This window comes from Thermobia domestica, chromosome 6 (genome assembly GCF_964235325.1).
Source record: "Thermobia domestica chromosome 6, izTheDome1.hap1.1, whole genome shotgun sequence".
In the NCBI taxonomy this organism is placed as follows: domain Eukaryota; kingdom Metazoa; phylum Arthropoda; class Insecta; order Zygentoma; family Lepismatidae; genus Thermobia; species Thermobia domestica.
Window position 1 is genome coordinate 49704534 of NC_137459.1, and position 14509 is coordinate 49719042.

Here is a 14509-nt window from a genome sequence, read left to right on the forward strand (position 1 = left end):
TTATCGCTATACTTACTTTACTGCTAATAAACAGAGCAAATATATAAATGTGAAAAATCAAGATATTCAAAGATTTATCTTAAATGAAGTATGAATCGCTGGCAAAATCCCAAAATTAAGATTTTCTTTTTTGTCCGTAAGAAAGAAAGAAATAACATCTAAGAGTCCGAAGGCTGTAATAGATGACTCTACAAAAGTCAAAAATACGTCTTTCGCAGGTGTAAAATTCAAGGATGATCAAACATGCCCTTTAATTTGAGATTAAAATGTTGTTTACAAGTAGTTAAAATTAGAAAGTAGTGGCTGATTGAACCAGTGAAGTCGTTTAGAGAAAATGGTCTCCTCTTTTCTAGGACGGTCTTTCTATTCATATCCGTCCGTAATGGACATTCACATTTCCATGTTTCAGGAGTACATCTGAATCTCCACTCTCAGATTACGAGGAACGCTTTCGAATAGCATTGTAGGCGCTCAATACAAATCGATAAATAGGAGCAACACGAAAGTAGCTAGTAATACCACCAACTTAAAAAAATGTTTGGGAAGTTCAGAGGCTTTGAGTTGAATTCTTGATTCCGGGAGTGCCTGTTGTTGTTCATGTTAGTTTTGTTATAAATTTCCTCAGCACTGGAAGAGTTTAAATGACCCTTCCTGGGTTGGCTCTGTTTTTGATTTACTGCAAATTACAAACATGGCAAATAGTCTATCCACTTCAAAACGTTAACTGATTGTCAGAGAACGTGAAGACCCAGAATAAACCAGTAGAAAATGCTCCAAGAAACTGCCAGAACGAACTTAAAAGAATTATTTTTTTATTATTAGCTTCTACAGGCTTGATACCAATTGTTTTATGTACTTTATTATTATACTTATTGAACAATTCGTGTAATATGTCTATCCATTGATAATTTCCTTGAGTGCTAAATTTTTTTCCAAATGTTTTGTTTGAGAGTTCTGTTAAAATGTTCTACGACATGTTATTTTACGAAGACACATGCTCAAAATTGAAAAATTCGGAAAATATCATCTCTCTAAGACTTACGGTTCCCAAGATATGGCTCCTTAAATCTGCCGAAATCCGAAATTTTTTGGTCAATATCTGGGGAACTTTAGTCAGTTTGTGAATGGCCACCGGTTACTATTTCGTACCAAAATGTTCACCATCCTCTTAGGTATTGATCAACACCAATATAATATCTCTATAAGTTACGATTTCCGAGACATGGCTCCTTAAATCTCCCTAAATCGGGACTTTTTTGGCCAATATCTTGGGAACGGTAAGAATGACGTGAAAAATTCCATCACTTTCTCATATGTGTTTTAATGCTCTATCGAATGGAAGGCTCAAAATTGAAATAAAAAATCGCAAGTAACGCACACACACACACACGCACGCACACGCACACACTCACCTACACACACACATGCACGCTGCATTTCTCGCAATAGAGCAACCGTGATACGATCGATGCAAACTCATATGAACCTATACTACAGAGACGAACATCCTACCACTGAGACACTGTTGAACGACATTTCAAGGGAAAACAATTTAAGAGACGTTTTATGTTCGAACTGAGTTCTCCCATTAGCAGCAGGAAGACATTAGCACGCTTGTCGCGAGAGAAATCAAATTAAATATTGAAGTCCACGTCTGTTCCCTGTAAATTGCGACTGATAAATTGCATGAAGCAGACATTCCCTTTAAGGCTGACCTATATAATTACATATATTTAACCTCTTCACGGATATGGCATCAAATGATGCCACATATTTATTGGGAAAATAATCCGATTTTTTTTTCACGAAGAAGAGTGCGAACTGAAAAGTAAAAACAAGTGCTTCAGAATATTAATTTTACTTACCTTCACTTCGCACTCTTCTTCGTGAAAAACAAAATCGGATTATTTTTCCGATAAATATGTGGTGGCATCATTTGATGCCATACCCGTGAAGAGGTTAAATTTTGTATTAAATTTATGTTATCTAAAATATTGGAGTGAATTTTACTGTAATTGAACACACACGCTTTTGTGTCAATAAGTAAATAAATAATGTATAAAGATATTTCAGAACTTTTAGTTTTAAACTAATTTCTTATTGCCTTTCTTCACACATACAAAAGAAACAAAGATCAATCGAGATGAACGTTGTTCGCACACAAAACACTTTTCTTTAACATTCATATTTAAAGAGAATAAAAGCGTTGATTACAAGATAAATATCCTAATTTGTTGAGTAATATTTTAACCGATTATATATAAAGAATCTTAACAAAGTTTCTATTATAGCATATATCAACGTATTTAAGATAACACCAACGCACAACTTGCAGAGCAAATTTTGCACGTTTGACCAATAGAAGTAAATGCTTGCAATTACCAGAACTATGTCCATTAATTGGAGAATCAAATCTGAGCGACAAATCACTATCAGGGTCAAGAGCATATAGTCATGTGATACTTTTGACCCCCTTCAATTGATGCTTCTCGTCGTATGCCTCCCGTCATTGTTCAAAGATCAATAATACACTACTACTACTATTCCCAGCTCAATTTCCGATTTGAATCTCTACAGTGCAGGGATATTTTATTAATGTCCTCTACTACGAGTAATTTCAGAAGCCACGTAATCCTCTATGTAAATTAGCTTATCTATTAATGTGCTGGTGTTTAGCTCGATTCGTCAGTGAATAGCGGAGAGAGGTAGATAGTTCTCCAGCTATGAAGTGAAGGTGGACGAGTAAATGATTGTACGGTATTAGAATCAAGTCAATAAAATCCATGAGTTGACATAATCTTACACTAAGGAGTTTGTTTGGGTTAGTGATGAAGTGGACAGAGTTGGGATGCAATTTTCTCTTCAAATCGTATCACACAGGATTGGTGTGGATTATCAATGTTCTTTCTACTGAATTTTTTGCCAGTCATATTACACTGTCACACACACACACACACAAAATAAAAATCTGTGCAGTGTACCCCAGGGTCTGGATTCGATGAATTTTGGTACACAGAATCCAAATTTTGAGATCCCAGGACGGTTGACCGTGTCAATTTTGTTTTATGGGTGAAAAACACGTGTGCTGGCTTACGTACCAAAATTCGCTGAAGTTTTTCGCCCATAAAAGAATTGACACGATCGATTGTCTTGGGTTTCCAAATTTGGATTATGTGTACCAAAATACATCGAATTCATACCCTGGAATCCGGTACACAGAACTTTTACTTTGTGTGTGTTTGTGGCTGTGAATCACATAATTGTTTAGCATACACATATCTCATTATCTTGAAAGCAAAGTTTTTATTTCTTCAACTAACATGCTTCCACTTGTTAAGTCGCAATACAAAATAAAACGGCTATTATTTGGGAGAAATTATTAAATAAAATCTTGCATTAGCAAAGTAAAGAACGTTTCAAGAACATTACTGTGTACTTTCTTCAAGGTATATCAATCAAAGAAACAATAGATTTCTTATAATGCTTGGCTATTTTTCCAGAGACCAGTAAAAGTTAGGACTAAATTTTTTGTTTCCTTTTCCTAGCAAAAATTGTTTAAGAATCATTCTTTCAGCGTTGATTACACTCGTTGTGCCAAGTTCCTTAACTTCGTGTCAGATTTATCTTGATAATGTATAGATTTGTTAACATTTTAAATAGAACTAGTATGTTTTAGCCAGCAAGAAAGAAGGCATTGACCGAACCACTCCTTTATTAATCAGACTGGAATATTATACACACGAAGGCCATATAAAAGTCGTGCTCTAACACATGTCCAGTCTTAGTTGTTGTTGAAATGTTTGTCCATCTTTTTACCCTCATCCTAATGATACAATTCTCTGCTCTTCTAACATTCGAATATCAGAAAAACGTTCTGCTCTTGTAATCAGCATGTCAGAACGACCATGACGTCCTTATCAATACCATATTTCTTATCATGCAGCTTTGCTTATCTTAAAGAACACACAGTAGTTGTTGAAAGCCAAATATAGGAAATAGGGTGGGCAAGGAGTGAAGGCTTGCAATTGGACAACTATTGTTATTCCTACAGACTTATTAACTCGAAGCAGCAGAATTTTCAACTGTGGCTTTCACAACTTTTTTCCTTGATAGAAGCACATAATTTACGTATCAGGTTAGACTAATGTTCACCAATCATTTCAGAAGTACACTCATGTCCAAAATGACTGTCACATATCTATAACTATCTTCTTGTAAGAATAGAAGTTGATAATGATTTTGCAGGGTGCTTTTAATACTGATACTATGTGTATAATCGAGAAATGTATATTTGCGGTAAATTTCATAGGAAAAGAATTATAAATACGAAAATTATAATGAGTAAAACAAAATGTCGCTAAATGGACACGAATGTTTTACTTTCGTTTTATTGTTCTTATTTACTGCTCTTTTTACATGAAATTTGTCACATACATGTCTTTGCCGATTATACACCTACTAACATTATAAGAAATACCGGGCGAATTCGTTATCAAATTATATCCCTACAACAACTATTAATAGACATGCGACAATAATTTTGGACATGAGTGTACATTCCAGAATTTTGTAAGTAGTATGGCTTCCGAAGAAAATTCCCAATTAACTGATAGGTTTTGATTATTTTCGAATGAAACTAGATGTCCAGGCATTTCTGATATTTGGTTTCGTCGTCAAAATGATCTATGTTGCAATCTGGCCCCCCCAAATTTATTGCTTCTGTTCACACAATGCCAAATTTCTACTAGCCACCTGGCACAAAAACTATTCTAAATATCTGCAAACATTCATGATATCCAACGAAAACGAATTATTTTAGATCGTCACTCAAAATTGAGTGGATGCTTTTGTTAGATATACCAACAATGTCATCAGGTGATGCATTCTCTATCACAATAGATTAATTTTTGCACGAGATTGAAATTTTCAGTGGTTGATGGCTGTTAGAAATCTATTTGCATGGTGTTTATTTTTACATGACTTCCGTTAACAGAAAGATTTCTGTGCCACATTTTGTCTTACTGTCTAATACGATATGCTTTGTCATGTATCATCTACACTACATCATTGTAAAAACTTCTTGGGATGTAGGTCCTCCAACATAAGTAATTGAGCATAGTTCGCACAATGTTCCATTTTCTTTCGAAAGCCTTACTTTTAAATTACCTTATTCTGTGAAAAAGTATTAGGAACATAATTGGAATTTATAACACATTTGTACAAAACGTAGCCCATGTAACATACTTCTACGAACGTATGTTAGAACTTCAGTCATTTGTAACAAGCATAGCGGATCAAGACAGAAACGTTGATATGTCCTTTATTATATTTTAGAAATTGAATTCCTTTTCACGCTGTTATTGTTACAACCTTTTCTTTTTCATTCTGGCGTGTGAAATATATCTGTAGTTGTCAGGCTTTTTGGTCCACTATGCATGGTATTTGCATAACTTAAAAATCTCTGACATCATGATATGTTTTGTGCGGAGAGTGCCATGTCATTTGCGAGTTCTGCCACGCTCTCTGAAGTCTAGTGTTCTGCGTGTTTCTTCTGGGTTGGTGACACAGAACCTTAACTTCTGCAGAGAGCCAAATGGCGCTTGGTTTATTTCGTATATACTACAATATAGTTTGTTTCGTCTTCAAATAGTTCATTTCAGTAATGTTTGTAAAGTATTTTGATAACTCTATGTCAAAGAGAACATGTTAAACGATTTTGTATTGAAATGTTTTGCCAGGCATTCCGATATGCTGTTGGTGAATTTAAAGGTTGAATAACGGGAAACTCTGTGGCAGTAAACTATTTTTAAGCTGGTAGGTGCATCATAAATTTAATTGAAATGCATATTCTTTATTCACACCCATTGCTGTTAGGAAATACCTATGTTTTTTTAATAATCGCCTTTTTTATATAAATTTAATTACACTGAAATAGTGATATAAATTTTCCTTTTCAACAATCATAAATTTCGAGTCTTTTCATCCCTAAAATCTTTATTTGTCCTGTCTTTCTCATCGCGTGAAAATCTGTACACAGACAAGCTTCCATTAATTTTTGATGGTACCTGTTTGTGTTGAATTTATCCAGCCAGAAGACAGGGAGTAATCTATACTTGCCTGCCAGGGTTGACAGCAAAGCATAGAATGGAATGTCCCACTGTCACCATCGGATAAAAAATAACCTCATATATTGGGCAACTGTTGCACCGTCGAAAAATTCTCATATATTATTTTCGGAGAGAGAATGGAAGCGATTCAAATAGACATTGATTATATTACATTCAGCACAGAAAGGACACACACAAAAAAAAAAACTGCCATTCTTAGAGCAAAAGAGCAGAACAACTAGTGTGCGAAATTGCACTCGAATTGAATGCGACACTTAATTTATTATGGAAACGACGAAAATTAATTGCCAATGAAATACCGATGACAATTGTGATTATCTTACAAATTCTCTCTACTTTGCTCGTCAAGTTAGTCATTTATGTATTAGATAAAATTGAGAAGTTATCATTAACTACATACATAGCAAGCAAAATACAACGTTCACTAAGTTTGTCTTAAAAAGCTTATAGACCTACCCCAGACCATGTCACAATCAGTATTCAACTGGATTTTCATACGACTGTTTGGGACAAGCTATTGTTATAATTTAATTCAAATACGGATATTATACCTAAAAGATTAATGGTCTGGAAACCGTCTTATTCGAAAAAAATGAAACCTTTAAGTTTTACGTCCCACGGTTATGCCGGTTAGGCTAAAGGAGACTGTGGTGATGAGAGATGAGTGAAATGGTGGAATGAAGAAAGTGAGATGAAACGGGAGAACCCCGAGAAAACCCACGAGCACGGTGTTTGTCCACCACAAAGTCCATCTCCTTGTACATTTCCTCATATTTCTCAACTCTTTCTAATTCTTCTATGTCCTCGCATTTTCTTTTGTAAAACTCTTCCCTCGCTCTGTCTCTCTTCGTAATTCGTTATTTAACTTTCTGTACATCTTACTGTTCTTTTCTGTATCAACCTGTTTCCACATCTTCCTCTCCCTCATTTTCTGCAACATCTGCTCTGTAACCCATGGTTTTTTTTCGCAGTTTTGTGTTCGCGGTAACCTACTGCTTCTTCTGCAGCCTGCTGTAAGCAACGTTTAATATGTTCCCACCGTGCGTTACTACCTGCGCCTATCCTTTCCTTGTTTGAACATTTTTCTTCGAATTTTTCAACGAAAAGATTTCTTATTTCCTCGTTTTTCTCGTTATTTCGGTGAAGTAGCTTGGTATAAGCTCGTTAAAATAAGGGGAAACATGTCCCATCATTTTTGAAAAATTCCATTGTGACGGGAGGGGAGCATTTTATATCTATCTAAATAAAATTGAATGTAACGATATTTGTTTGTGCACTTCTCCTAGACGGCTGGACCGATTTTGATGACTTTTAGTACATAGTTTTACACCGCCTTAGCTTAGATTTCCGTTACACTATTTTCATTAATAAACATATTCTAAACGGAGTAGAGGGAGATCAAAATTTATGTCAAAATACGGTATTTCACGAGCCTGTCAAGTTCGAAGATGAAACTTGGTTCAAAGATTAACTCTTCATTAGAAATAAGGGGAGATAGGTAACAGAATTTTTGATTTTGTCTTTTAAGGAGGAGGGTACATTTTCTATTTATTACTATATTGTATAAACAAAACTTAATGTAACTATTTGTCCGCAAACTTCTTCTGAACCGATGTTGATAATTTTTGGTACCTGAGTTATCTCTAGCCTAGAGAAAAATCAATTATACGGACAGCGGTATATTGTACAGAATTCATATACAAAATTCATATACAGAATATACAGAATTCATAAGTTCTGTACAGGGAATCTGTACAGAGCATATGTTATCCATATGCTACATAGGTACTACATTTTTCTCGCTTAGAAGTTACGTCATGCAGCTTCAGGATCTCTGACATCTAACAGCCTTCCCTATATTACATACGTATATGTATGTTACATACGTCAGCTATATGTTATATACGTCTATCTGTTTGGAGATATCTTTACCGCCTATATGTACAGTTATTTCTTTCATACGGAAAACCTGTACGGAAATTATTATAAAACATATGTTTTCAGTTATAACTTTGCTGCGGTATGTTACATATAGTCGTTTGTTAAGTCTAAGAACTACAGCATTTACACATGTAACCTTTTTTTTTACGTGTACGGTTTTTCTTTATGTAGCATACCGGTAGCTATTATCGCATTTCAGGCGGGGAGAAGAGAAAGGTGTTGAGAACGGAATAACATGTAAAAATAATCAAATTGACTCTTATTGGTATCCAATTCTTAGTTTTGGGAGCTGCTAAGAAGAAAAGTGACACATCCAATGACTTTTAAGTAGAAATTCACTCCCTTTGTGGAGGCTGAGAGATGGCAAAAGGGAAAACATTACAGGTTTTCATTGAAATGCTTATCGTAAGGGTTGAAGTGTTTCAAATACTTTTTTTTAAATAAAACTATTCTCCCCGTGCGAAGAACTGACATTTCAATTAGTTGAACTACTCTCAGCTTAATTAGTTCCGGCCTTCAACGTCTAAATTCAAAGTGGGTGTAAATAGGTTATTTTATCTCAACAAACATACAACTGACCACTAGGTCGAAGCGAAAAATCACTTTTTATATATCGAAAACGCAATAGTGCGGAAAAGTTGTCAATTGATGTTGATAAAATACTTTAAAAATTTCGTCGTTGAAATCGAATATCTTCGGGTGCAGAATCGCCAAAAAAAGATTTTGTGTCTTTATAGGGTATGCAAACCCGCCGTACACATCACTCTTTGCATTTCTAAGGTAAATGAACAAAAGTATAACCTACATTTCTTAAGTTAAGTTATATATAAAATTTAAGAAATGTTTTCTGCATGATTTAGGCACATTTTGGATCACACACTAGTCAATTTGATCAAAATAACAATCTACTTAATACAAAATACATATTTTTTCTGCACCTCTCTGCTTGTTTCAGCGAAAAGACTCAGGACCCACGACGAGGACGTGGGTGCCGGTCAGGTCCCACCCTACCATCCATACACGTATGTTCAAAATTAAATCTTTGGTTATTTGCAGAGCATAGTTTGCCTTTGTTTCTACTTTTGTGTTTACAAATCGGTATTTTTAGTTTAAGTCTGATAAAACCATCTCTGCCACAAACTGCTGCGAATGTTTCTGTTACAAGTTTCACGCAGCGATCTGTACTCGTAATGTGACAGGAATATTTTAAAGCTCTTTTTATGACTGGATGTTCACGGTTATTATTGCAGATTTCAAGTTCTTTGTTGGAAAACAAGTCAACGCTGGAGGATGCCTCACTTTAACTGATTCCCAATTAATAAGGGCTGTGTAATTGTTTGCATTGAAACTGAGCTTTGGTAGCATACATTTTTTTTACATGTGACTCATTGTCTTCTTTAGCTGGTCTTCCTCGTTTCATCTTCCTACTGATACTACTGTCATAATATCTGCTCTTCTCATTCCTAGCTTTTCCCATTACGTTGACTATCTTTCTCTATGCCTCTTTTCTGATGTGAAGTCTTTCATCGTCAACCATAGAAAGCAATACATTTTCCGGGTGTGCGAAATAACAGTTATTTTGGATTACGCACTTATTGAACCAATTGCCGCTCATTTTGTGGTATGTACCTTGAAGAAATTCTCATTAACCACAAGTGTTTAGCTCCATCTTTACAAGTAGCGTATCTCTTTGCTGAAAACCAGCGACTTTCAGTCTCTTTCCTGCATAGAGTTTGATCTTTAAGACCATCAAAGTACAAGCCTCTAAGATCCTTTCCTTTGGCCATTAGCACTTCCTTTTGTCCTATATTTTCCTTTTCTCGCCGGACTTTTGGGAAGTCTATCATCTAGCCAGCATTTTGTGGAGCAATTATTCCAAAAGATTACAATGTTGCTGTTGCTATCAAAGCAGTTGCACGATCAGATGTTCGAAATCAGTCTGCCAGCATACCGAGAAGACTAAGGACATGTCGTTGCTGCTTGCTTCTTTTTTCTCTAATATTCTGTTGTTTTGTAAAGTAATCATCAAAACCTGACTCGTCGCCATCATAAGACGATGTCTGCAGTTCATTAGAAGTACTCTTTTGTGATGTGTAAGAAGACTGTTGGCGGGTGGTCTCTCGTGATTTACTTTTAGTACGTATGATTAATTTTAAAGTCTCCTCGTAGTCAACTCACTCTATTCTGGCTACTCGTGTTGTTCTCTGTTCTTGCAGAAATGTCCACTCCTTCATAGGTATTTTCTTTCTCAATTAACATGAGCACATGGAAAGTTCATGACATTTACAGGAACATATATCAAAAGACTTCGTGTAATCTTGTTTAAATATATCCATTTTTTCTGGAAACTGGCACAAGCTTTCGTTTTCTTCTCAGATTTAACAAACTTCTTATATACTTTCCGTGCAAAGTAAGTAGAAACTGAATTACACGTTCTAACGACAAAGTAGGGATGGAAGCTTTGCCCTAAACAGATTTCACACATTGAGCAACGTCTCTCACTAACTTCTTTACAGGTCGATCATACCCTTTCTCACACTTTTCCAGCTCTACCAATTGAAAATAATGCTTCATTACATCTAATTTTGTGGGCAACTACACACCTGAAAGTTCATCTTAATGTCCAAGCACGGGGTGAGTCGTTCTTAATCTTGAGTTGAGTTGAGTTTGGGTTTAACGTCCCGTTCAGCAGCGAGGCTATATGAGACGTGGACCTACTGATTAACGTGGAATCCGAACCACATGAGCTCCCGCCGAGAATCGAACCCGGATCTCCCACACCAAAGACGCGTACGCTAACCGCTTAGCCACAGAGGAGCTCGACGTTCTTAAGCTTGTTTTTCGCATGGTCAGAGTTTCAATAATGATATAAAATACAGCTCTCACACACATTACATAAAGTTTAATTTACAGTACAAAAACAAACTGTTTATACATGTACCAACTACGCACAACGAAGTAAACACTAAAACTCAATGTTAACACCGCAAAATTACCTTGAAAAGATCGTCTTCCACACTCGAACAAAGTTATCGAATACCGTACTAACGTTGTTTTTTTTTTTTTTTTTTTTTTTAATACTGCTACTATCAATTGGACTAGTCCAAATTGAATTCTTATTCAGGGGAGGAAGTTAAACTCTATAAAGCAGTACGAGGATTTTGAAAAGGAAAAAAAAAAGAAAAATTATAATGAACAATGAACACATTTATCGGCATATTAATTTAATGCTAGAACCTTATAAGAAACTACAAGTACAGTATATGATATGCAATATTTTGTTTTGCTAAAATGGGCTATTTTATGGTTCCAAATCTGCGTAAATCACCTGGAAATTATTTATTCAATTTTATAGACTGCTTACGTTAAGAAAGATAGGTAATAATTTGTTCATTTATTGTAGAAACACAAAAAAAGTGATGTGTACGGCGGGTTTGCATACCCTACAAAGACAATATATATTTTTGGCGATTCGTCACCGGAAGATATTTGATTTCAGAAACGAAATTTTTACAGTATTTTATCAATATCAATTGACAACTTTTCCGCACTATTTCGTCTTCGATATATAAAAAAGTGATTTTTCGCTCCGCTCTACTGACCACTCCTGTTCCGAGCCCAACTGCTAACATCTTCAAACGAGTCCTGATAGAATTCCAGAAGGTTAATAAATTATTATTGTACTTCAGTTGAGATGCATAAAACGTTTGCAAGTGTTACACATACAGCGAGAGTCGAACAACGAATTATGACGCATGATCCCAATTCGTGCTTCATAGACGATAAGTTGAATAAAAAATGAATCGCAGAAAATAGTGACCATTTCGGACATTTTCTTGTTATTTGTCAATGGCGTTTTTCCATTTTGATTTTTGCCGATTACAGGGCCATCTATCAAACAACGAAAAATGTTCAATACAGAAGTTACGTAGTTTTCCCCGGAGAATCCAAATATTCAATAAAAAAAATGGGGGTTCTCATTTTAGATTTTAAAGTTGATCCCGTCCTGTCCCCGGGGGCAGGGAGTCAAGTGTGGTATCATTGGATGTACCTCTTCGAGATAAACAACTTTTGTTACAACCTTTTTTTTAGTCCCACTTGCAGTTTTTAAGATATTTCCAAAAACAATTTTAAATTCCTCTCTCTCTCTCTCTCTCTTCTCTCTCTCTCTCTCTCTCTATATATATATATATATATATATATATATATATATATATATGAAAGTGACTATATTTGTGACTTCGCACCACTTGAACCATCCGACCGATCTTGTTCAAATTTTCAACATAGTTGATGTTCGGGCTGGGATGGATTTCATCATTCAACTTTCACGGTGCAAATTAGAAAAGGGGGAGGGGAGATATTTTTAAAATGACCGATATTAGTATCGAATACGAAGTTTTCGTGGTTGCTTGAGGTGACCAGTGACACTTCCGATACTGTTTAAAACCAAATTCAGCCCCGTGACTTGATGGAAAGAAATATATAAAAATGATCGAAAATGACTGATATTAGTGTCGAATCCATAGCTTTTGGGATCGCTGAGATGAAGGGTGACATTTTCGATGCTGTTTAAATCCAAATTCAGCCCACAATACTAATATTTAATTTTCAATGTCATTTTTATCAAGGTCATGATGTAAGGAGTTGCTCATTTAGTTTTTATTTCAACCCAGCGAGGCGGGTAATCAACACTACTATATATAACCTACTAATACATTTAAAAGATTTTAATATATGTTTTGCACTGTTAGTCATTATGTTATTATACTAAAATAAATAATTTAGAAATCTATGCATATCTAAAACACTAAAATAGAGCATTTGTTTTTACATACCAGAAGAATTATGATTAACAGTACAAATATATATTAAAGTCGTTTAAATGTATCAATATAAAAAAAATAGTAAGTATTGAAAGTATCTGATAGATAATTCGAATAAGCACTTACTGGTCCTTAGTATACGTGCAACTATTTAATTCTTTGTGATTACTTTTACGTAATGGCAAAATTATTAAAATGTAAATAATTTTCTAACTGCTATTATTATTTATTCTTAAAAGTTCTAAGTGTATTCTTATTTATTTTTTTCTATTTTATTCATAGATAAAAGTAAAAGGTATGAAAATTTGTTGGAGAATAATGTGTTCAAGATATTAATGGTTGGATTTTCATGCAGGCGTTATTAACGTAGAAAATCTTTGTCTTCTATTTACAGTATGACCTGATAAATCGGAGTTAATCATGTCAGTTTGGGGAAGAAATGATTACCTGTTGTTAATCATTTCTGGCCTTACATCCTTCGTGGTATCTTCTGGGTAAGTAATTCTCAATATTACCACTAAAATGTAATTCACACAATAGTTAAAAATTCCATGCAGAGTAAATTTTATTTTTCTGCTTACAGTAATAGTTTACTACGATATTTTGAGAACTTGGAAATAAGTTTTTTTTTTAAATATTAATTACTCTTACCGAATAGAAACTATTTATATCTATAAACATTTTTCTGTACAGTCTTGTAATACACTGACGTATCACTGAAGTACTGCGTTTGCCCCCGTCTGGCCTTAATCTTAGAACGTACAACGTCCTTCCGGCAGGACGTAACGTCCTAAAAGTCCTACCATGTTTATCTATAAATTAGAGTACTTTGTGTACGTCCAGCAGAACAGAAAGTTCTCCAGATGGAAAGGGCGTAAACTCTAGTTTTAGCCAAAAAAAAAAAAAAAAAAAACGAAAAAAAAAACAGAATCATGTTGATACGACTGTTAGTTCAGTAATTGCATAGCGTTTTCTAAACAGTGATCGTGTATAAGTTTAAGTACCCAATTTTGATCCACCAAACAGCAATAATTTGTGGAGTAAAGCAGGTTTCGGTGATAACCGGAAAACAGAAAACTGTTTTGGAAGAATCATGTCCATGTGTAGATATATCACTGTAACTTCGCTAAAAAATAAAATAAAATTAAAAAAAAAAAAAAACGAACTGGATATCTATTATGTGTATGACGTATCTACAATTCACTTTTATAATCAGAATATTAAAATATACTTAGTATTTTGCTAACACTAAACCAACACTTATATTTTTATTAAATGCTTTAAAATGTGTACTGCTGGAAGACTTTCGAATTTCCGGAAGGAAAAACTCAAATTGTTTCCATTGAAGAGGTGTGTCCTGCCGGCAGAAAGACGACTCGTGTACAGAAGTCTTTCCGGAACAGCCTTCCTGCAGGAGAGATGCTTGTACCTTCTATCATTAAGAACTGCAGCGACAAAGTGAGGTAATGACTGAACCAGCTTCTGGACGTCATCAGAAGTTATTGGAAGCCATATGTCTTCCACAGTAGCTCCAATTGTTCACTGGTGAGGGCTGTCTCCGTTCAATCCTTCCCATGACATCCCACAAATGTTTCAATAAATTCAAGTATGGAC

At 34.9% G+C, this 14509-nt stretch overlaps 1 protein-coding gene across 1 annotated transcript in view; it reads left to right on the forward strand.

The window, feature by feature from the left end:
• LOC145687178 (glycine receptor subunit alpha-2-like) overlaps positions 1–14509 on the forward strand; it is a 536410-nt gene that overhangs the window by 53137 nt on the left and 468764 nt on the right. Inside the window, exon 2 of the mRNA XM_081760642.1 lies at positions 13290–13389. Coding sequence (XP_081616768.1) covers positions 13316–13389 — 74 coding nt within the window. The 5' untranslated portion in view covers positions 13290–13315. The remainder of the gene's footprint in view (positions 1–13289; positions 13390–14509) is intronic.